The following is a 22,766-nucleotide window of genomic DNA, read 5'->3' on the forward strand; positions in this document are numbered from 1 at the left end:
GCAAAAACAGGAGGCATCATTCAAACTGTAGATCAGAATCACCATTTCATATGCAACTCTTGTGGTTTAGCAATCTCCTGATGCAAACTAACTGAACACTTTGATAGTGTTTCCGTTCAAACAACAATGTATTAGTGCCTCTGTCTTACAGATGCTTATAATGATGTATCTAAAACACCAAGCACAGATTAAACCATAACAAAAATGATGAAGGTAGTGACAGGCTCTTGATAACAATCACTCAGGTTAATGTCAGATGAAACCCAGAGCAATAGATATAATGCATCCGTTCACATAGACAAAATGCCATATAAAAGCCCATAGCTGCAAAGTTTAGTTTAAGACCACACAAATCTGGGTATTGAAATTATAAGCCAGCACACTGTGAGGTTAAACACACACAGAGTAATCGAAATGTCAGATCCATGACAAGTGCACCATCCTTGGTTCATTTCCTCCTCTCACTGTACAAAGAGAGTTCCTTCGACTCCTCCATTAATCCCGCTCAAGTAGGCTCAGTAATCTCATGAGCTAAATAACAGCAGAGGGACACTGTAGTGTGGGAAGCCAAACAACAGCTTGTCACACTTTTACAAGAGACCAGACTGAACCTGAATGAGCTGAATGACCAGTAAAGATGAAACCAGCATCCCAACTCGTCACATCTGAAACCTAAACATGCGTTCAACCCCAAGGTTTGGTCGAGATGGGGAAAAGAAAAGGCACAAGATTCCAAGGTCACATCAAAGTGACTGCAACATTTACACACTAGAAGATGTAAGAGCCTTCACACCAAAATGTCTGTGAAGGTTCTCAGTCATCCAGGTCATCGTAGTCAAAGGAGTTTGCAAAGAAAAGCGTCTGGACTTCTTTAAAGAAGTCCAGACGCTTTTCTTTGCAAACTCCTTTGCCTTCACACCAAAACCTCTCCTCCTCTTCTGCTCTGTCAGGTCATGAAATCCTCTGGGTAGGAGGGTAAAGACATTTTTAAGATTAGAGAACATTGAGAAATGCTCAAATAGGCCAGACGTGTCAGAGGAGCATGGACAATTTCCTCCACAGAAGTGAGATGGCATCAGTCACTCTGACATAGATTCAGACAAATACGACATTTTAACTAAGAAAAGTCACACACTACACCCAAGAAAAGGTATGTGCTTCAGCTACAACACAAAACTTGTAAAAATTGAATTTTTAAACCGTTTCGAAATGAAATTTCCTACTGTGCAATGGACTGAAGTACTTCTAGGAGCAAGTCTTCATGAAATACATCTAAGGGCTTAGTTTGTGCAGCATTATCTAATTTAACTTTAGTTTTCAGCTGTCACCAGTAGAATGTTTGCTGACCAAGGTTATTTTAGTTATTTTCACCTAAAGTGAAAATGACCCCTAGTTGTAGTTTAAGTGTGAACACAACTAGCCTGAGTATGCACTGATGCATGTGTAGACTGGGACATCTATGTGACAGAGTCAACTAAAAGCATTGTAATACCCATTTTGGATTTTGTAATTTTTCCCCATTTGCCCTTAAAAATACCATCCATATTTGAAAGATTAAAAGACTACAACTAAACTGAAACCAAACACTGTAAAAATAACAAAAAAAAGGGGAAATGAGCAAAAGAATAAAAAATGAACTAGAAAAATTTTTTTAAAAAGCAAAAAAAGAAAATAGCCCAATAAGATAGAAATTACACCAAATATTTTTTCTACTTACTGACCTTCTAAAAGTAAAATAAAAGAGTTCAGTAAATAAAATTCTAAATAAAGTACAATGATAAGTAAAATAAATAAATAAAAGAAACACAACAAAACACTATGTAAGAAATTGAATATGTATAACGAAGAGGCTCTACGAAGAAAAAAATGCCTTAATAGATTCAATAAAGCAAGATAACACAATAAAAATGGCTGCATGAAAAACAAGCAGAGCTAATGTCAGATGGAATTAAAGTGGTTGAGTATAACAGAGAGCAGTAGATGGTGTAATAAAGTGACTTGGTGTACACAGAGTGCTAAGTGTTGTGACAGTCCAGGGCTGAAGTAAACTATTAATGAGATAACAGTTGTATAGTTGTGTGGTACAAAGTTCCCGTATATGAATTCCATTTTAAAATCATCTAACTAAGCAGCAGCGGAGGTAGATCGAATCGTCTACTAATCAGTGGGTTAGTGGTTTGATCCCAAGCAACCTCGGAAAAGATAGTGAATCTTAAATTGCTTCTGATGCATCCCTCTGAGTTTGAGTGTGTGAGATAGTTAGAAAGCACTTAAAGGCATAGAGCAAAGTGCTGTTTGAATGGCTGAATGTGGCTTTAGTAGATATATACACTCACTGGACATTTTATTAGGTACACCTGTTCAACTGACTTAATGCAATTATCTAATCAGCCAATTACATGACAGATCTTCAGTGCATTTAGATATGTAGACTTGACCTGCCATACTTAAAACCACACTTTAGAATGTGGAAGAAAGATGAGTTAAGTGGCTCTGAATGCTGCATAGTTATTGGTACCAGGTGGACAGGTCTCAGTACTTCAGAAACTGCTGATCTGCTGGCTTTACAGTAGAATGGCTGGATTTAAATTGAAATGTAAATATAAATCCTGCAGCAGTTTCTAGCAGGAAAATGCCTTGATGATGCCAGAGGTGAGATGATCGGACTACCTTCAGCTGACAGGAAGTCAACTCAAATAACCACTCATTAATATCAGGGTATGCAGAAGAGCATCTCTGAATGTAACACTTGAACCTTTGAAGCAGATAGGATACAGCAGCAGAAGACCACACTGGGTGCCACGCCTGAAAGCTGAGAACAGGAAACTGTGGTTAGCACCTAGCTGAATCTATCGTATGAAGAACTGAGGCATTTCTGAAAGGAAAAGGGGGGTCCAACCTGCTACAAGCGGTGGAGGATTGTTTGGCCTGGGATACATGCTAGTTAATCATAGCTAGCTGGCTGAGGTTAGCTGTTATTGTTGTAATAGGCAAAATCATAAAATACAGTTCGCTTTAAAGGGCTGTGATAGACAAATTTAAGAAACTTTCAGCACACTTCACCAGGGGTCTTGATAATCCTGTGCCCTTTTGTCCCACCTCATTCACAAATTGATGGCCCTTCTTCTTGCCTGGTCAGACAGCTGACTACAAGCTAGACAGGAAGTAAGTTAGGGGCAGCTACTGCACACAGTCTGCTTTGTGTCTTTTCGTGAGTCCTCATAATCTTTTATCTAGTACATTGGTTAAATGCCAGTTAAAATCTTTCAAACTTTGGAAAAGCCAAGAGTTACAACCTCAACGTACTCAATTTAAGAATGATGATAGCAACAACGAGGACTCAATGCTGTCGCCTGCCCTAAACACAGGTGTTACTAATTATATTAATGAAGACTGTGCCCAAGCTGAACAGAGCCTAATTAATGTCATTAGTAACACCTGAGTTCACCCTTCATACCATGGCTGCTGTGAAATACACGTACTGTGTATCTCCAGATAAATGTGTGGGATGTGCATCAGTGTGTTGTTCCAACTTTGACCTCAGAGCAGAATCATGTCTCTAGTTGGTGTGTGGCTTCAGTTTGTCATTACTAAATACAGACTTTTTCAACCACCATCTAGACATGAGCTGTAATAAAAACAGACATTTTACGCAATTCACAAGACGTTGCAATTTTCCTGTAATACTTTGAAAGCAAGCACATCCAGAAATCAGGTCCTGAATCATTTAGGAGTAAAAAGTTACTCAAGCGTTTTCATGTAACAACGTTTCTGGTTCTTGTTTTACTGCGTCATATCTCTGCCAATAACACAGACAGCCATGCTGTACCAGCGCCTGCAGGATGTTTTTTTTGTTTTTGTTTGTTTTTATGATAATGACTCATTACGGTACCAATTTTCTGAAAATATAAATAAATAATTAAAAGATAAGGAAAACTTTAAACACAAAGGAGCTCGCAGTGTCTTATCTGTTTGACCAGAATTTTTTTTTCCTTCCGTGTTCTTCTTCTTAAAAAAAAAAAAAAAAAAAAAAAAAAAAAGTCACATCTGATCTCAATCAGCTATCCATTTTCAGGCACTCTGAGGGGAACTAAATTCTTATTGTTCATTTCTCACAGATTATGTGTGTGAAGCAACATTCCACTAGCATCTTTAAAATGATACCACTAACACTTGACAGAGAGGAACATTTCTAATTTAGGCAAAATAAATTGTGTTAAGACACAAGTTAAGGTTTAAACATTAAGTATGAAACATGTTACAAAGATGCAAAGAGAGGGACACCACCTTATACTGATCGCTGTTATGTAAACCCAGCCTCCCTCATGCCAACAGGATTACTACTAACAGGTAAGTCATGCCATAGTCGCCTCTGAGGTGAAGCCTATTTTGATGAGGTACAAAGGCGATTAATGGTCACCAAATCTTTAGCTATCCGTAAGTAAGTACTAACAGAATTAGAAGACAGCTTTCCCCACAGGAAGCGAAGCTTCTACCCACCCAGCTTTTAGTATCGACGTCAGCATCACTTCTCAAAGCATTTGCTATAAGCAGGAAGTCTCACTAACTTTCCAAAATCCAGACAGTTACAAACTTTCAAATGTCTATTAATTATTTTCTAGTTATCCCAGAGGATATTTAGATGGTTTATTCAAGAGGAAGGAGAATTTAAAAAAAAAAAAAAATCACTAAAGTTGAACTTGAACTTAATCAATTTTCTGATCAACTGACTTCAACTTTCCGTTAAAGCTGGAGGAGAGAAACAGAGTCAGTTTGTTAGTCAGCTGTACCCAATAATAACCTGTTAACTCTACACAGCGATGACCTAAATAAAAAGCCTCAGCTCAAAGTAGGCTCTCAACTCACATTCAAATGCCATTACATCAGGATCATCCTACTTTAACTTCTGCTTACGTCAAATCATGTCAAATTTGAGGCCAACCCTTTGCGCACAACTCAGCTGGGATCTGATATAAAAACAGCTGCTTGTGTGTGTAAATGGTTTCACTGACTGACATATGGTTGCTACACAGAAACTGCAGCTTGAGGACACGTTTAATACTATTAGCATTCTGACCCTGAGGATGAGTGGGGAGGTTACTGCAGAGCACCGCTAGACCTTCACCCGGCTGACACACTAGCTTTCCAGCAGGTCTTTTTCCCTCAACACCCCGTCACGTTAATCCGGACTCTGGCTCAATTTAAGCCCAGATAGGTCGTGGCCTAAATAGGGCCTCGCGAAAGGCTACACATCCTCGCGTTATCACTCTATTGTCTCCTGATATTTCAGACAGCTGATGAGTCTGATGGTCCAGAAACAAATTAACATTTCCCTCCATGCCACAGGAACGCTTCTCCTCCACCTTTGGTGTACTACGTCATACTACATGTGAGCGGTCTCACCGTGAGCCACATATATAAAACATAATTAGGCGAAATACTGATGTCCATCTCGGCCACTGTATTCAAGTTGGCAAGGCAACTTTTGGCAGCTTCCACAAACCAGCGCACACACCTGCATATTTTTAATGGATGAATTATAAGTTTGTTAGATATAATTACACACTAATCAGTGTATATGAGTAAAATAATCTTTATATAATATAGGAGGACCACCAAAAAAACCAAAAAACAAAACAAAACAAAAAAACCCCCAACTAACTGTACCTTCAACCAAAACCCTCAAATATTCAGGCAACTCAAATGTGCTTCTTTTCTCTTGTATAAACTAAAATTGAATATCACTGAGCTTGAGGTTGCTGGTCAGATAGGCTCACTGATATATTGTAAACTAAAAAAAATAATCACCACTTATAGCTGTCCTGCTTATATTCTATATTGTTTTACTATGTTCATACAAACCGTTACATGTCTAAGAGGTATAAAAACTATATACTATATGATATATTATCCGTGTCAGACAGATCTTTATCCTCTTTTATAATTCAGAGGCTGGCACAGCTGAGCTGCCACTTCCCTTCGGATGACAATACAGAGAAAAATCATTTAAGTAAAACGCTGTGCAGCAGGATGGTAAAAGAAAAAAAGAAAAAGAAAAAGCCTTTTATCGAGTGAGATACAAGACAGAGCTGGAACAGTGTAGTCCTGTCATGGAAATAAATGCGTTTTTAATCTAAAAAAAAAAAAAAAAATCCTCATCTGGACCTCATACATTATATAAAACGGAGTGAGGCCATCATATTAAACCTTTCGGGAGAGAAAAAAACTGTGTTCATAGCCTCTGTGTCTCCTTACAGATACATGTTGGACTATGGAAAATACATTTTTAAAAAGGCCTAGCCAGAGGTGAAAGAAGTTAAAAATGGGAATGATTGTTTTTAAAAGTTGTATTTCATTTCACCACTGAGGCTTCAAGAGTACATTGGTAAAAGTTCACAAACCAATGTCTTTACATGGAGCTTTCATTTTCATATTTTAGCCCCATTTTGAAGATTTGATGCATTCATTTTTTGATTCTAGAGGGCAAATTTCCAAACCTACAGCCAACACTGATGAGAAGTCCTCCCACATACAGTTCTACTTCATAATCCAGGAGGCTTGCTCTCAGTGTGTCTATAATCTGTCTTTTCTTTCACCTCGCAGGTCAATGACAGTACGCTACTTTAGCCTGAAATGCAGTAACTTAATCTTTGAGTCCAATTAACCTTATGTCATTAAACTGTTCCAGGAAGCAGTGAAAGCCCTCATTAACCTAAATGGCACCAGTATTAGCTGGATCTGACCAAGGTGCATTTGTTTTTGTTTCATGTCCTATGGATTTAAATCCACACTCCCAATTAGTTAAACAATGTTATTAACCATGCCATTATCAGCATAATGATCAGTAAGGCCTTTTCTGGAAATTGCAGGATAGCAATTTCCAAATATTTGGGTAATGGATGCTTTGAATGCTATTACAACAATAATGATGGTGTTTCTGTGCTGTAAGATTACATAAGCAGACTGGGCATGCTTTCAAACATACTACTGATGTGACGCTAGAAGCTCAGAGGACTCGGCCAGACTGCAAAGTCTGTGAACGCAGGGTCAGCAGAGGAGGAGAGACACAAAGAGACAGAGGGAGAGAATGACGGGTAGATGGTGTGTAGGAGTTAATGTAACAGAGTGACGCCCGGTCATACAGTGATCTGTTTGTAATCAGCTTTTAGACGCTGGAGCTGAGACGTTGCTAGACACAGTCTCCACTGTTGGGCTGTGGGCTGCTTGGATCAAGGCAAGGGGCAAAAAGACCAGCGCATATACGGTCTGCGCTGGAGAGCTGCAGCTGCTCTATTGAAGACGAGGAGCACAGAGAGGTTCTGGACTCTCTGACAGCAGCTGGTAACAGCTTCTTCAGCAGGTGGTTTGGCCTAATTATTAGAATAAAGATGCCAGCAGCCCATCTCTCCTTTTTTCCCCGGGAAGATGGGAGAAGCAGGCACATAAAAACACAGCCAAGTGTACAACATCATGTCCGCCACCAAATAAAATGGAGCACTAATTGTGCTGCATCCTGAGGAAAAGGAGAACTGATGCGGAAGATATGATGAGTGAAGTGTTTTGAGGACAAATAAAAGGCAGAAAGCATTCGGGCAATGGCTAAAATCAGCAACAGACAAACAGTTGTTTAGGAAAACGTGTGTGTACTGTGTTTGGTGATGCATTAAAAATTACATATTTCTATCCAGACTCTAAACTCTGTCCCAGCTCTCTTATTCTTAATTTTAGAGTTAGTACAACGCACTGTGAGGAACTCATCTGTGACCTCATCTTTAGGTGGGATTTGACTACTTACTGAAGGAATTTACCGTAAGTGATAATAGACTGTCTGAACAAACTACTATTTTAGCTCTTATACTAATGTCTCAGATCAGTGTAATTACAGTCTGAGTCAAAATGAAACCTTAGAGGGGCGAGGTCATCTTAGACATGTGCAACTAGGAAACAGCATTAACAAACAAAGTCTACTCAAACTTTTAATCTTTCTGCTAGTACTGATGTTGTTTATTATTAATAAATGTTTAGTCATTTGGTGTGTGAAATATTACATAACAGTGTTACATAACACTAACGACATTTTTTCAAAGCCTCAAACGTGTGTTTCTTGTTTTTAAAACAGGAAGTCCAAAAACCGAAAGACATTCAATTTGTAATGACAAAAAGTATTTTTTTTAACTTTCCTTTTAAATTAATTTTAAGTACTTAACACAGAAATCAATCATACAATACACTCTGGACTCTTACTTTGGAGAAGGATATGAGCAATTCATCAGCCATTTTGCTGACTCAGCCTCTGAGGACAACGGCCAAAATCTCACCATAGCCAGCAGATATCTGGGCCAAGAAGTCTTCATGGTCATTGTTAATGAATGGAGAAGCTAAATTGCAAATAGCAAATGGTTTAAGGAGTGCAACTTGCGCAGATAAAAATTATGCAATCCCTATTTTGCTCTAGGGAGAGCAACAGGAAACCAAAGCCTGTTCAAATTTGATCAGAAACAGACACCAGAAAGCTAAATCAAAACCTTGTCCCTTTCAGATTCTGGATATTTCTATGCAGATATTAATACAGATTAATGCAGTGTCACAGAAAGCCTTCTGATTCAACACCTATTGAAAGGAGGATAACATGGTGGGACTGGAGAAATAAATAAAGGCTGACTGAGTCAAACAGTCACTTATGATTAATGCCTACTTATTGATCAGAGTCCATTTAATTAGGCACTGTTATCCTTCAGTCTCTGCGATCACTGATATGGGGATTAAGTGCTGAACATGCTTCTGTGTAATCCTAGGAGCCCACAGAGCAACCACTTACGCACCACTCAATCAATGAGGTTTGGGATTTGTGGTAAAGCCATGTGAATCCATGTAAGACCTTGTCCAAGGAGAGGACTTGCTATAAAGTTTTTAAAAAGGACAGTTACAGGTATGGAAAGTCAAAGGTGTATCTGTGTGGGATTTTGTTTTTAAGATCAGACTAGTGGCTGTATCCATCACTGCAGCAGGATAGGAAAAATTCCACATCCTCTCCCCCCCAAAAAAAACAGAAGCCTAACAACTGGACATTTCTGTGGCAACAGTCTGTTGATGCTGCTGTGTTTATGATCTGTCTCATCCCACCTCTTATCCCAGTGCTCCTCCCTCAATGGATGACAAAAAAATCCCCTTTTTAATCAGCAGTGACGGTGCCTGACCCAGATTGCCTCTAGAAGACTGCCTGGCAGCAGAGTCGGCAGGGATTCGTGATGAAGAGGAAAAGGTGTCACAAGCATGTTCAGACCAAAACAGTGGCTGTGAATACAGCAGGGTGCTAAAAATACAATAGAGATAATAATGAAAAAATGAATAATAAGATCAGATGGGTTACAGCCAGGAGTGTCGGTGTATGACTGTAGGTTTCAGTGACAGAGGATAAGGCTTTCATATCATGCAATCCTGTGATGATCCATATCATCTGACCTATTTTTTAAAGGCCAAATGTACACTTTTTTTCACTCCTTGATGGTGCAATTGCAGACTGTAAAAGGTCTTTCGCCATCAGCAGAACTATTAAAAAAAAAACAGTCACAGATTGGTCAAACTCTGCAGATGTGTGTTGCATGACTGTGTCGGGAACAAGCAGCTAGAAGGGTGAACCTACTGTCTTGCCCATTTGTTCAGTTTTGTATGACAATCTCTCTTGAAACCTTAATCTTAAAGGTTAAGGATGGGACTCACGTTAGCGTGATAGAGTTGCTCTGAAGGTGCACAGCACTGTAAAGGAGCCTCGTGGAGAATCAATATAGTAACTGTCTATTGAATGCTCATTAACTGCCTAATTGTTTCTTCTCTCAATAACTCTACTTACAGTATTTTTCACACATTTTAAGGTGTTTATCCTTTGTTTTATTTTTTTATTTGATTCCTTTTAAACTTTGTAAATGTAATTAAATTACAACAATTTAGTTGTTAACAAGTGAAACTGTTTATCTTTACATCTGATCGGCCCAGCCAGACATAAAGTGGAATAATCACAGTATGAGTGCAATATTAAACACAAAAACAACAGATTGACAGGGAGGTGATTCACTTTAGATGACGAGTGCTCCTACTACACAGCAGAAATATGGAATTTTACAAATCACCCCTTGTGCCAAATTCACACCAGTGTGAGGTTAATGAAACATTATGAGAAAATTTTTCAAACTGGCCTCATTTGATTCCTCTAGATAAACAAACTCTTTAATCAGCTCTCATTGTCTGCAAACAGCAGCTCATACAAAATCTAAAACTATTAACTGATCAGTATGTCTTGTCTTGTCGCTGCACGGGCCTGAGAAATGACCTCATTAGAGGCAGGAATGGCAGAAGACTTGCATCAAACAACTCCTTTTACACAAATTTAATGAACCTTTCACTCAGGGCAAGTTGCTAATCAATTATAGTGATTTCCCCATTTACCAAAACTGGAGCACTGTTAAGGATGCAGATTCCCTCTGCTCTGCACTATGTCTGCTTGCTTCCTCTCTGACTCTTACTTGACGTGCCACTCGGAGTATTCAGGGATAATTAGTGATTAGCTCTAGGACCGCATGTTGTTGACCGGTTGGATACAAGATAATCTCGTGTTCATTGCCCTCTCTAGCCTCTAGAACCAGACTAGAAGTAACTGAGCAGGGGGTGTACACTGTATCAGGGCCTGCAACTCAATGCACTGTAAACTCCTCTATGCCAATCAGCCTGTAGAGCAGCAGACGGTTGCATGCTGTCACATATGGCGGACAGATAGTGTTCATTACAGTGATGCAGGGAAGCAGCAGCTCATTGATGAAAGGTTACTGCAACCCTATTTATCGTCTTGAGATAAACCAAACTAGTGTTGCTAGGCAAACTTTGCATGCAGCTTATAGCATGGATGGAAAAACCCATTTAGGATCTAATCCTTCAAGATGACATTACCATGCGACTTTAAGTAGCTTATATAAACGCCCTACCACAGCAGTGGTTTGGATTCAAAGCATTTTAGGAGGAATGTTGACAAGTTTCTCGAGGATCCCTCTGAGACCGTTGTCACTGCAACCACTCAGTTTTCTTAACAAACCTGAAGCTAAATTTATCTCTGAGGGGCTAAAGTAAACAAAAATTGTAAAATTGTAATGATAAAATATATAGGTTTGAATAAATTAGCACTACATTTTGCCCTAGATAGTAATGAGGTCTGAAGATAAAGTACAAAAAAGTGATTGGAAGGAAAGTACAAAGTCAGGAAACACATTTTTTTTAAGACTTTCCAGGTAGAAGTCTCTTTTGTATGATGTGGCTGTAAAAGTTTGCCACAGCTCTTTGTCAAAAGGAGATAGAAACACCTCTCTGTGTGAAAGGAAGTTGTACACAAGCAACAAGTGGAAAATAAAACAGGTGACAGCCACACAGACCACCACAGTTTAGCGGTATAGAATAAGATAGAATTGATCTAGTGATGGAAAGTTTGTATGTAGGCTGTAAGAAACCCAACCCCCAAAACCTATAATCACTACAGTAATGCGTAAACACTTTCTATACGGGTGCGAGGAAGCTTTCCAGCAGGGAAAGAAGGATGTTTGTGGCAGCCATATAATCTATGGTGCTAGCACTGCCAATTAACCACACTCAGCGAACTAATCTATTACTGTGTCTGTGATTATACATGGAATATTTGTATGAACAATTTTTAACCATACATGTTCAACTGAACTCCATTTTGACTATTTGTAACTTTTAGACTTGTAGATTTGTTCTGACTTTTTTCCCTCCCATTTACTCAATTAGGAAATTAGTCACCAGGAACTTCCCTATCCACAGCTTAGACTGAGAACAAATTTGTGCTTATAACTGTATGAATCACAGACTGTGATGTTTGTTAGCAGATTAAAATCACAGAGACCACAGATTGCTAGCTAACAAACCGCTATTCCTAATAGTGTTTTCATAATGTTTTCAGTGATGACTGTGGCCAATAGGGCATACACAAACGTTCTCTCACTATGCCGACAGACAAAGACATTTGAACTGCAAAGACAATGAGCACTGAATGAAATAAATAATTTTAACCTACAAATTTCTTCCTGAATGTGCCATATTAGTTGTCTAGCTCCAGAAATGATAGAAGTGGAAGTTTGATTCACTATCCTAAAATAACTACATCATTTGTTTTTAGATCCATTTCATACTTCCACTCAACCCTTGTGTGTACTATACGGCAGGCACTGCTTGCTTTACATTATGATGACGTAATAAGAGGCTGTTTAAAACTTCTGACACCTAAATAGACAGCTGTGTGAAGTCAGTAAGACACAACATCAGCTCTAGAGGCTTCTGTGTGACTGTCCTGGACAGTGGATTTATGCAGTTGGGGGTCCTGTGGGAAGAGCCAAATTTAGAAGTGAATAGTAAAAGGTCATGGAGCAGTGGGAATAGAGATCCTGTTGACGCAATCTGTCCAATCATATTTATTTCCTTTGGCCAGCGACCAGTGGCTACATCTAGGCTGGAAAACAAACCAAGACAACAGCATCCAATAAAATACCTGATGATGCTTGATTCTGCGGTGGCAACGTGATTCAAATTGACTTCTTCAGAACACTTAGGTACTTTCTTTTAAGTAGAACATGTAGCCTACCACTTACGAATGGAGGCTTAGCAAAAGAAAATCTATTAAAAATGACAGAAAACATATCATAATCAGAAAGAGACCAAAAAGCTCTCTGAAGAGTCACAACAGACCAGCCTTTAGTGTGTTTTACAGTTGTTAAAAGAGTAGAGACACATGTCTGCTGCAGTGTACACAGTAAAAGGAGGAAGACAGAGCCTCTCGAGGAGTTGTTTTTCATAGGCCTGTGTGGTATGCGTGTGCGTCCCGGCCCAGTCAGACCCACCTCACTGCTGGCTGGTTGGCATTCCTGCCTAACTCTGTAATTATGGCTCCTCTCCAGGCCTCTATGCTACGCTCTCCCTGAACCACTGTACTGTTACATGGCGTGATCCCTGCCCTCTTCAAAGGCATGTGCTCGTCACCTGGCTGTTTAGTTCAGACTCTAATCTTAACAATAACTCATCACTGGGTGGAAATATGCTTTGACAACCGTGACAGGTAACAGCTGTGCTGAGATAAAAACACCATCACTTACAGATTAGGATCATTAATTGTACCGATATTTTTCAAACCGGTGCTGAGCTTAAAATGATATGATAGTGAATTAAACAATACATAAAAACATATTTCTTCTGCTTTAAATCCTGACTATTTGTTAACACTTGCAAGTGTGAAAGTGTCCAAGTCTACACAGCATGTTAATGTATCATCATTCTGCTGAAAATGAGACAGCAGTGGTTGCAGAGGAAGCTTTACTGTGTGTGCTAACATATCTGCCTGCCACTGCTGTGAGAACTACGTGTTAAAAGTAAGGTTTTATTGTTCCAGACTTGAAAGGCGTGCTCTTTATGTTGTGATCATTTCCTAAAAACCAAGCCTAAACTCCCCATCAAAACTTCAACAAAACACTCTCTGCAAACCTTTCTGCAGAGGTTAAATAGCCTGAAAAAGATTAGAATTGGAAAGGTGTTAAAGTATTAAATAAAGCATTTTTTTATTAAATAATCTTGCAATGTTCACTTGATGGTCTATGATCCATATGATCCAGCTTTGAAGAAGCTGGAAGTTAAATTGCTAAACCATTTTTTCATTAATTATTTCACAAAGTGATGGATCCTTGCCATCTTTACTTCTCTACTTTGTTTTTTCTTGTTGCCAATTAGTTTTGTCAATAGTTTTTATCTATTAAACCAAGTGATTGATTATGTATGTATATGTGTCAATAAAAGAAACTAAAGAATCTTTTGTTTCTACTATTGCCAATTTAAGGTATAGTATGTATTCTGCTTTTGTTCGTTTTCTACACAGATGATCTTCACTGGTGTGTAAGGAGCTGACTGAAGCTAAACTGAAGCTAAAGACATTGGCCACAGAACCTGTTTAAAATTAATTAATTTGCAGTAAATAACCAAACACAGTGGAAGAACAACAAAGACTTATGAAACACAACTTGGTGGGTTTCTCAACAATGTTATTGCTGAAGTAAACTGAATGAATAATCCAAAAAATGTTACAAAATATGAAAGGAAATTCAGACAATATACACCATTCATGGAGCTGGGGGCACATGACAAGCCTGCAGCAGAAGGATTAGGACAATCAGCTGAGCACGACTCAATACCACATTGTTCCTCGCTGCTCACCGCTTGTTTTTCCTCCAGCTCTCCTAGCAGCTTATCAGAGGAAGGCAGGACCAAATCTCTCCCCCCTGTGCCTCCCAAACTTCAATCACTCACAGTCCACTTCCCACTATAAACCGATTACATGCACCGACACTGTGGTGCGAAAATGTCAAAGCCTTTTGTGATACTCTGAGCTTTGTTTGAAATCATAGAGATCCTGACAATGTGCTTTTTAAAAAAAAAAATATATAAAAACATGTTGAAATAAACACAATGACTGGAAATCAAGAACATCAGCTTTGGCCATGAGATTACAAAGCACACTGCTGGCTTTGTCCACAGGTCACATCTGTATTGGAGTGACACAGCACGCTGCTGTGCAAATGTATCAGGAAGGGTGTGTACCAGCCTGAACTCATCCTACATTCAGGCTCTCATTGTCTCTGCTGCACACTGATAACAAACATTGCCTGCTATTCAGACACATCTCATGCACTCTATCAAAGGTTGATGTTTCAATCTGGATAACAAATTACAGGCCCAGTCAAAACAGAGACAGACTGATTGGGATTTTTGCCTGTGGTTCACATGTAAAGGGAAAGATTAATCATAACTATTAGTCAATGAAACCTTTTTTTTTTTAATGAATACACTGACAAACTTATTTTCAATTCTGTATGATATATATGTACACATACATATATATATATATATATATATATATATATATATATATATATATATATATATATATATATATATATATATATATATATATATATATATATATATATATATATATATATATATATATATATATATATATAGCAAGAACCTCACTAGTCAAATTTAAAAATTGTAAGGCCTCAGATTTAGTTGTTCTCTAATCTCTGAACAGCTACTGTGAATTCAAACTTTTGCACAGAAAGCACTCTGAATTCACCTTAAACCTAGCCACATCAGCAGCATCCTGGATTTGAGAGAGGAGCGCAAACACAGCAGACCGACACATTTCACCCATTTCTGGCCTCTTTACCACTTAAACCACTGCAATGGAGCTTAAACAGCTCCAAGATGCGCTCACCTGGCACTCGCATGAACAGGCCTGTGTTGGGAACAAAGGGAGATGGTGTGCAGCAGAAGTGCACATGCATAATATGTTGACTTAAGCTATGTAAACATTAGACCTGATGGCGATGAACAAACACACGAGGTTGCATTTCCTAGGGAAATCAATGTGTTGCTCAAAAAGAGCATCCATTCAGCCACATGTTTCTTCCTTTCATAAGACACTAAGAATTTTTAATATGGCTCACCTATATAAAGTGAGGAGTCTTTCTTCTTTACGTGATCATCGATATAGGAGACCCCCAGGGGCTGCACTGGCGTGGCTCCAATCCCCAGCAGGACCTGGGCTCCGATCAGCAGCAGGTACATCATGTTGGTGTTGGCCTTGTTGTCGCATATTTTTTTCTCAGCTTGCTGAGCCACTGAACTGCTACTGTTGGAGCAAAAATCCCGACCCTCATTAGTCCTCCACACTTCCCCTATCTCATACTGATTTGTTAGAAACTCGGGTAAAGCTGAGAGCAGAGCGCCAAGTGCCATGACGATGCCACCGCAGCCGATCAGACGGGGCCGGTGTGCTTTGGCCCCAAAATAGCTGACAAACAGGATAAGTGCCAGGTTGCCTATCTCAAAGCTGCTGGCTATCACTCCGACGTCGGCACTCTGTAGGTTGAACCGCCGCTCCAGGGTGGTCAACACACTCACCTAAAAAAAAGGACAAAAAAAAGGAACAAATAAGTAAAATGTGGGGCCATGTGAATAATCTGGAATGAACAAAAAAATGTGGAATACATATCTAGATTTTAAAACAAAAGCCATTAAGGAAGCATGATTATTCAAACATAAAACACACATTAACTATTAGTGGATCTAAATGGGGCCTGTGCTTGATTGTTTCATGTGCTCTGGTACAAATCACGTGTTTCCATCATCATCAGTCACATTGCTTTAAAGTGTGCCTTTCTACTGGAACATCCTGAATAACGAGCTGTTCAGATGTTCCACGCTGTGGCTCCTCCCAGGCAACAGGCCTCTGTTTCTGATTAGCTGGGCACAGCAACATTTACTTCCATTGCTTCTCTCGTTCACCAGCTGTCATCCAGAGCAAGAGTTAGAGCTTACCAGTAACTTCTAAACTAAGCAAACACAACAGAAAGGTTGTATAGGATAGTTTTTTGGCAACCCTGTTTGTCAGATGCGATTCAGAGGTCAGGGAATAAGTACTGTGAGGCCACATTTATAGTCAGGATATACAGAGACGGACAAATAACACTTTAAATTTAGTTAGACATGTGCATGCCATGATATTTCAGTAAAGACGGATCTGTGGGAACAGTCTCTCTGAGCAATGTGAACCACAGTGGCACATTTTACAGAGTATAAAATGCTATTTATATATTTGGCTCAAACTGTCCTTTAAAGGGCACAACTACTTCCCTTTTCCCAACTGCCACTATGAAGGAGTTTTGATTGAGTTACTAAAAAAAAAAGAAAGAAAAGATCTTACTAACACAAACATCCTCTTCTGAAAAGAGGGCCCCACCAGCCAACTTGTGGTTTCTGCTCCCGGAGCATTTTACACATTTTTTTCCCCAATTATGGTGATTTAATGTACACAGTTGATTTAGGTTTATAAGCAGTTTTAATGCAGACATAATCTTTGTGGCTCCAAGAGGCTCTGTGCTTAAGGCTTAAATGTGGAAATGATTGAACAAAACTGCTCTTTTCTTCCGTGATGCAAACACACTTGAATGTTTTCTTTACCTTGATGCTGTACATTTTAAGTGTTTGGTTTGCAGGAGGAATCAGAGTGAAGCATCAGCTTTATTTTTTTTTTATTTTTTTTAAACAGTAGAACATAGAATATATTTTCAGCTTTTCTTGTATTTAGCACCTACACTTCCTCCACAGCTGTCCTTTCAGTGACAGCTCAACACACTGTGTCCTCCTAAAAGTGAACTGAAATCTGTATCTGTGGGTTTACAGGGTGCATTATCTTTACTTTATTTACCTGTGCACAATACTTACTACACAACAGGTGCGTAGACTGTCACTGCAAACAAAACACAATGCTATACAGTCTATCTGTTTTGCCATTTGGGTTTAAAATAAGCTGTCTTCTGTGACTTTTAGAAGTTAGATGTGACAGCAGGTCATTTTTGCACTTCTCTGAACACAACTGCAGTGACTCTTTCACTACTTATCAAAGTGCGGAGAAGATGATTGTTGGGAGCGGCTCATGCCGGAGTCCTTCAGTGAAGTTTGTTGGATTGAAAACTTCAGAATGAGTCATGACGTTTCTGCCCCTTGGGTGGCTCTTTCTCGGGAATGCAAACACACTAGATGGGCTGCATTTATGCCTGGCTGGCTCTGCCCAGCTGGGATCTGAGCTCAATCCTGTTTTACCCAGCTGTTAGAAACAATGGTGAGCCCCAACAACCTGTTAACATAACAGCTGCAGCTCTACGCAGACATTAACATTGAAACAGAGGGAATAAAGCCACCACATCATCTCATCCCATTATGGAGAGCCTGCAGTCAGCACCTGTGACTGACAGTTTGAGCAGTGGAAACCCTCTGGATGAGTCATACTCTGGTCTGCAGGTTCAACACGTTTCTGACTTAAACAGCCAGCTTTCCATCACTACAAGCATAAAATACACAGGAAAAACTGAGAGGAATGCTTAATGGTCAGTGGTCAAAGCCACATTTTCACCGCATCACAACTCAGACTGTGGAAATGTTTAATCTGTCTCACAGCAACAAAACAAACCTCGTCATCCTGACAACCCATCAAATACGAGAAGAGCAAGCCTTATGTGAGCATGAGGAGACAACTTTTCTAAGGATGTACTGACAAGGCTTTTAATTATCAGCATGCAGAAGGAAGCTGCTCACTGCTGACAGTCACTTCTGCACAGTGAGGTTTAGCATTGATGTAAAAGTGCTGAAATTGTGCTATTTGTGATGGGAGAGCAACTGTTTATAACTAAGCTTCTGCTATTAGAATGGAATCCACTCTGTTTTATGAGGTGTGGCTTACTGCAGGTTGAAGGTTATCTAAAGGTATTCGAACAGGACTGCATAGGTTATTTTTAAGAGCTCTGTTAGTGGCATCCAAAAGAAGCTGCCTCCACAGTTTAGGCCACGGGCATAGAGATGAACTTTTTTCTATAGTACTTTGTCTTTTTAAATAACTCAGCATAATTTGAACACTTCTTTAGAAATTTACTGCAGTTTTCAAAACAACATTTTACACTTTCACAGAATCTGATATCTGACAGGTCCGTTAATGGTTATACTCGTGCTCCAATCAACAAAAATGGCCTATGGCTGAAGTAAAACCAAAAAATGTCTGGTAAGTTACTAAACAAATCAGATTCCACCTAAAACCTTATGTTAAAAGATTATAGTGGTATAAGTACTGAGATTTCAAAAGGACAGCCATGTTTGGGCCTCCTCCGTGTTTGAACACACTTGGTGTGACAGGCCTGCAGCGCCAAGACAAATACTGTTGAGGTTCAGTTGTTGCACTTTGTAGCTCAAGCTTTCAAGTGTCAGATTTGGTGTTTTTGTGAGAAGTGATAACATAAGCATTAGATTTTGCACTCTTGGGTTCTGGATACAAAAACTGACCAATGCTTTCTATTTATATATTTACATATAACTCCACACCCTAAGTTTAAAATCTTAATCAGACATCACAAGTTAAGGGATGTTTGAATATATTCATGCATGTGATATATTGATATCAAAAAGCAGCAACAAAATACCTTTTTAACCTTGGCAAAGTAGAACAGCTTGAGATGAGTTGCTGTTTGTTTACCTATTGAAAGCCCATATCCTGAGTGCACATACATTATGTTAAAAAGCTTTGGCGTGATTGTAAGCCAGGACTTTAGTTTCCTGTAATACTGTGATTCACACTCTATGTCCACCAAACTGAAATGATTAGTCAATCAATCCAGTGAATCAAAACATTTAATTCACTTTTCAGCTATTTTAGCAATTGATAATTCAGTTCTGTCGTTTTACCAAGCAGAAGGAATGGAAATATTCTGGTTTTAGCCTTTTAAATGTCTTTATAATATCTCATCATAAACTGAATATCTTTGGGTCTGTACTATTAGTCTAGTATTGTAACATACCTAGTAATGACAGGGAAAAAAAAGAAAAAGTTACAGCCCTAATGTGCATTAGACCATTGAACTCAACTGCCTAGAACAATCTTTCATTATTTGCTTCAGACTCAAAGCCGTTAATTCCTTCTTTTCACTTGCACAACTAAAAAGAACAGGCCTAATAAATCACGAACTGCAGACATACATGTGTGCTCTCATGTGTTTGTGCAGGTTAACCGTTCCCCTGTAGTCAAGGTGCTAAATCAAGAGGCACAGCGTGCTGTTACTGTAAGTGTCTTGTGCTGTAAGCAGCTCACAGAAATCAGAGGGGGCCGTGATAGTTGAATTTTGCCCCTTTGCTGCCAGCAAACACTCCTAAGCACCTTCATCCAATCAGAGACACCGCATTAGCTCATACAGGTCAACACCAGTTCATTAGACTGTCACTAAGCCAGGTACCTCAGTCCTGTCTGTGTAAATGATATTCCATGTAAATAATCTCGGTGGGTTTTACAAACAAAAACAAGCCCAAAGCTTGGCATGTTTGACTAAGTGAATGATTGCAAACCTCACCTGCAGGTCTCTCTTTCCTTTCCTGTTTAAACAGGTGTCCAGTGCCAATATGCTACAAAAAAAACTGCAACTGCCTGATTAATTTGAAATAAACAGTAAAGAAAAAGACCCCCGTAAGTGACTCCCGCGTGGCACAACTGTGCTCTGTTGTTGCTGGGCCACAGGATGCTTGATGCTCAGCAGGTTCAGTAAGAGTTAAGATAAGATGTTCCACTCCAAATATGGACAAGATATTTAGGGTTTTACTCTAATAATTGAACAAGCAAGCAGAGGAATCAGTGTGATTCCTGGAGAATAAACACTGCTAATGTTGAAACTAAATGTTCAGAGTGGTTCGCCCGAGGTTGTGAAAGATCCTCTGGGACCCTTTGAGGAACAATTTGAAGCACTTCAGGGAGCTTTGTTTGACAAAATCTATATTAGGCATTCCTGTGTTCAAATTTTACTATAACACTCCATCATCATCATCATCATCATCACCAAAACACATTTCGAAGATTCATCAGAAGAGAGCAGATGTTAATTATATTATTTCTGATACTAACGGTTTATTTGTATGAGTAATAGTAAATGTGAAAGAGTAAGTAATGGAGGGGATTTTTGACCTTGAATGTCATTTGGGGTCAAAACAGCCAAATTCTGCCATCATAAATATGTTTAGGCTATTATTACTAAATCTAACCAGAGTTTTAAAGTCACCCTCTGGTAAATGGATGGTAAATGATGATTTAGTTTGAGTTGTGACACATTAGAGATAAATTAGACATGAGTGAAAAGTAGCTATAGATGTTTTCCTCACAATAAAAACACAAGCAAAAGAGTGGTAAAGGGCGTACTATCCTAAATGGCAGACTTTACTGAGAAGAAGGCAGGTTTCTGTCCTGTCACTGCTCTGCTGCATTAGTCAAAAGCATGCAGAGCAGGAAAAACCCCAAATGCAAAAGCCTAGTCCCAGTAAACACAAATCTGAGCAGCCCCCACTGCAGTGGGGTCTCAGTTCACACTGCAGGCACTCCGAGTCCTGCGTGAGCTCGGGTTGTGTTGCACTCACCAGGTATGCTCCGACGGTGCCCTGTGCCAACATCAGGGCGCATTCCGATATTAAGAATATCTTGATATTTGAGAAGCACGAGGAGTTTTTGCGGGGGCCATCTGCTTCCAGCATGTCCCCGCCGCTCCGGTCCGGGTCCCTTTGCTTCTTCACCTGCATCCTCTCCTACGTTAGCCTCACAGAACTACGAGAAATCGAAACACACAGCAGGGTGACCAAAGGAAGACACTGGCAGGTACAGTGTTTCGCTTTTCGCTTCCCCCGGAGGCTACATTCGGGGTGCTCCCTGGCGCTGTTTCTCTCGATTCAACAAACTGTACTCTTTCATCTGACAAGCTACCAAACACACATCCAAACTCCGCGGGGCTCCGTCGCTCGTCTGCGTCTAAACATTGCCTCCTTGTCGACGCGCAGAAACATGTGAACTCCCTGAAGGTGTTAGCAAAGGCACAAGTGAGACGCGGACACGTAGATTTCTGTCAGGTCGCATGTTTCCGCCGCGGACTTCAGTGGATTTTCGCGGCGGCTCTGGATTTTGCTCACCAGGTTCTTATTTTTCTGCTAAACTCCGGCCGTACCGGTCTGTCATTATCCCTCACTTACACAGAGCTTGCCCTGCCTCCGCGCTCCCACCTCCCTGTACTACTCTCCTCCTCTGCGAGCACAAGCCCGGCCCTAGAGGCGCTGCAGAGAAGCGTCGACTCCGCTCAACTTGCATCTACTACAGTAGTCCTGTGGGGCCTCGTGTTTGTACTGTCCACACGTGTTTAAGAAATACTTAAATATAACAAACTGCCATCTTCTCACACCATAAACTCTTATGTGGTTTTTGCTGGTTTGAGGCTAGCTGCTAAACCGATTAGTTTGTCAACTACAGTTTAAAGTAATTTACCTAAGAAAAAATGCAAATGAAGTGAAGCATACAATATGGTTGATACACCATACTTTATACTAGTACTATTAAAATATAGAAATAGAATATAAAGACAAAAAACGGACCAGGACTTTAACGGGCTTCAGAGTTAAGCATTTTAGCTACCGCCATCTTGTGCCCTTTTTCTAAACCAGACGCAACAAGTTAACTCTAGCTGGCTAGCTAAATTGAGTAGCAAGAATCGCTAATTTACTTCAATAATACAGTTAATTTTCGATCATATAAAATAGGCTAAAAATTATATACAAGTTGGACAAACCTAGCAGCCAGCTTCTTAGACTATCTTTTAGTATAAGAGAAGACAGAAATGGAACCCACCTGTCTCTAACCTACACTTGTAATAGGTTTAAAACAAATATCCTTACAGTTGCCACAAACAAATAATTAGCTAAAGTGAGCAGACTGTAGGAAGGGATTACCAAAGTGCTAGCAGGGGCTCCATAGTGGGCGGCAAAGGTATTGCAGGTGGCCCAAAGTAATAATAATTTACAGTTACATATTTATATAAAATCGAGATAAAACTGGCAATATAAGGGGGTTAGCTTGTGCTATTAATCAATACTCTGACCTAAATTTACAACTCATGTATTGACCATTGTGTCTAATTTGCAGGTGGCTCATGTATTGGGCTTAACACTTAACACAAAAATTTCAAGGAAATTTACCAATTTCTCTTGTATTTTAATTAGAGTGAAAATGTAAGATTGAAAGTTTCTGTTTTTTAAGTGTGCCACTGCACTGGTGAGCTGTTCCATTTTAAATTTGGGGATGGATTTACTTTAGG

At 39.5% G+C, this 22,766-nt stretch overlaps 1 protein-coding gene across 6 annotated transcripts in view; it reads right to left on the minus strand.

Moving 5' to 3' along the window:
- The window catches only part of slco3a1 (solute carrier organic anion transporter family, member 3A1), a 36,199-nt gene extending 13,650 nt beyond the window's left edge, over positions 1 to 22,549 (minus strand). Inside the window, exons 1-3 of one of the 6 annotated variants that reach the window (XM_039615367.1) lie at positions 22,402 to 22,549; positions 21,049 to 21,232; positions 15,552 to 16,008 (exon numbers count right to left, since the gene is read on the minus strand). In XM_039615367.1, coding sequence (XP_039471301.1) covers positions 15,552 to 16,008; positions 21,049 to 21,207 — 616 coding nt within the window. In that variant the 5' untranslated portion in view covers positions 21,208 to 21,232; positions 22,402 to 22,549. Of the gene's footprint in view, positions 1 to 15,551; positions 16,009 to 21,048; positions 21,233 to 21,397; positions 21,890 to 21,940; positions 21,961 to 22,047; positions 22,135 to 22,241; positions 22,266 to 22,300 lie in introns of those variants that run through there. The other 5 variants (XM_031731237.2, XM_039615368.1, XM_039615365.1 and 2 more) reach the window with 5 other exon arrangements.
- Between the last annotated feature and the right edge of the window lie 217 nt (positions 22,550 to 22,766).

This window comes from Oreochromis aureus, linkage group 7, assembly GCF_013358895.1.
Source record: "Oreochromis aureus strain Israel breed Guangdong linkage group 7, ZZ_aureus, whole genome shotgun sequence".
NCBI lineage: Eukaryota > Metazoa > Chordata > Actinopteri > Cichliformes > Cichlidae > Oreochromis > Oreochromis aureus.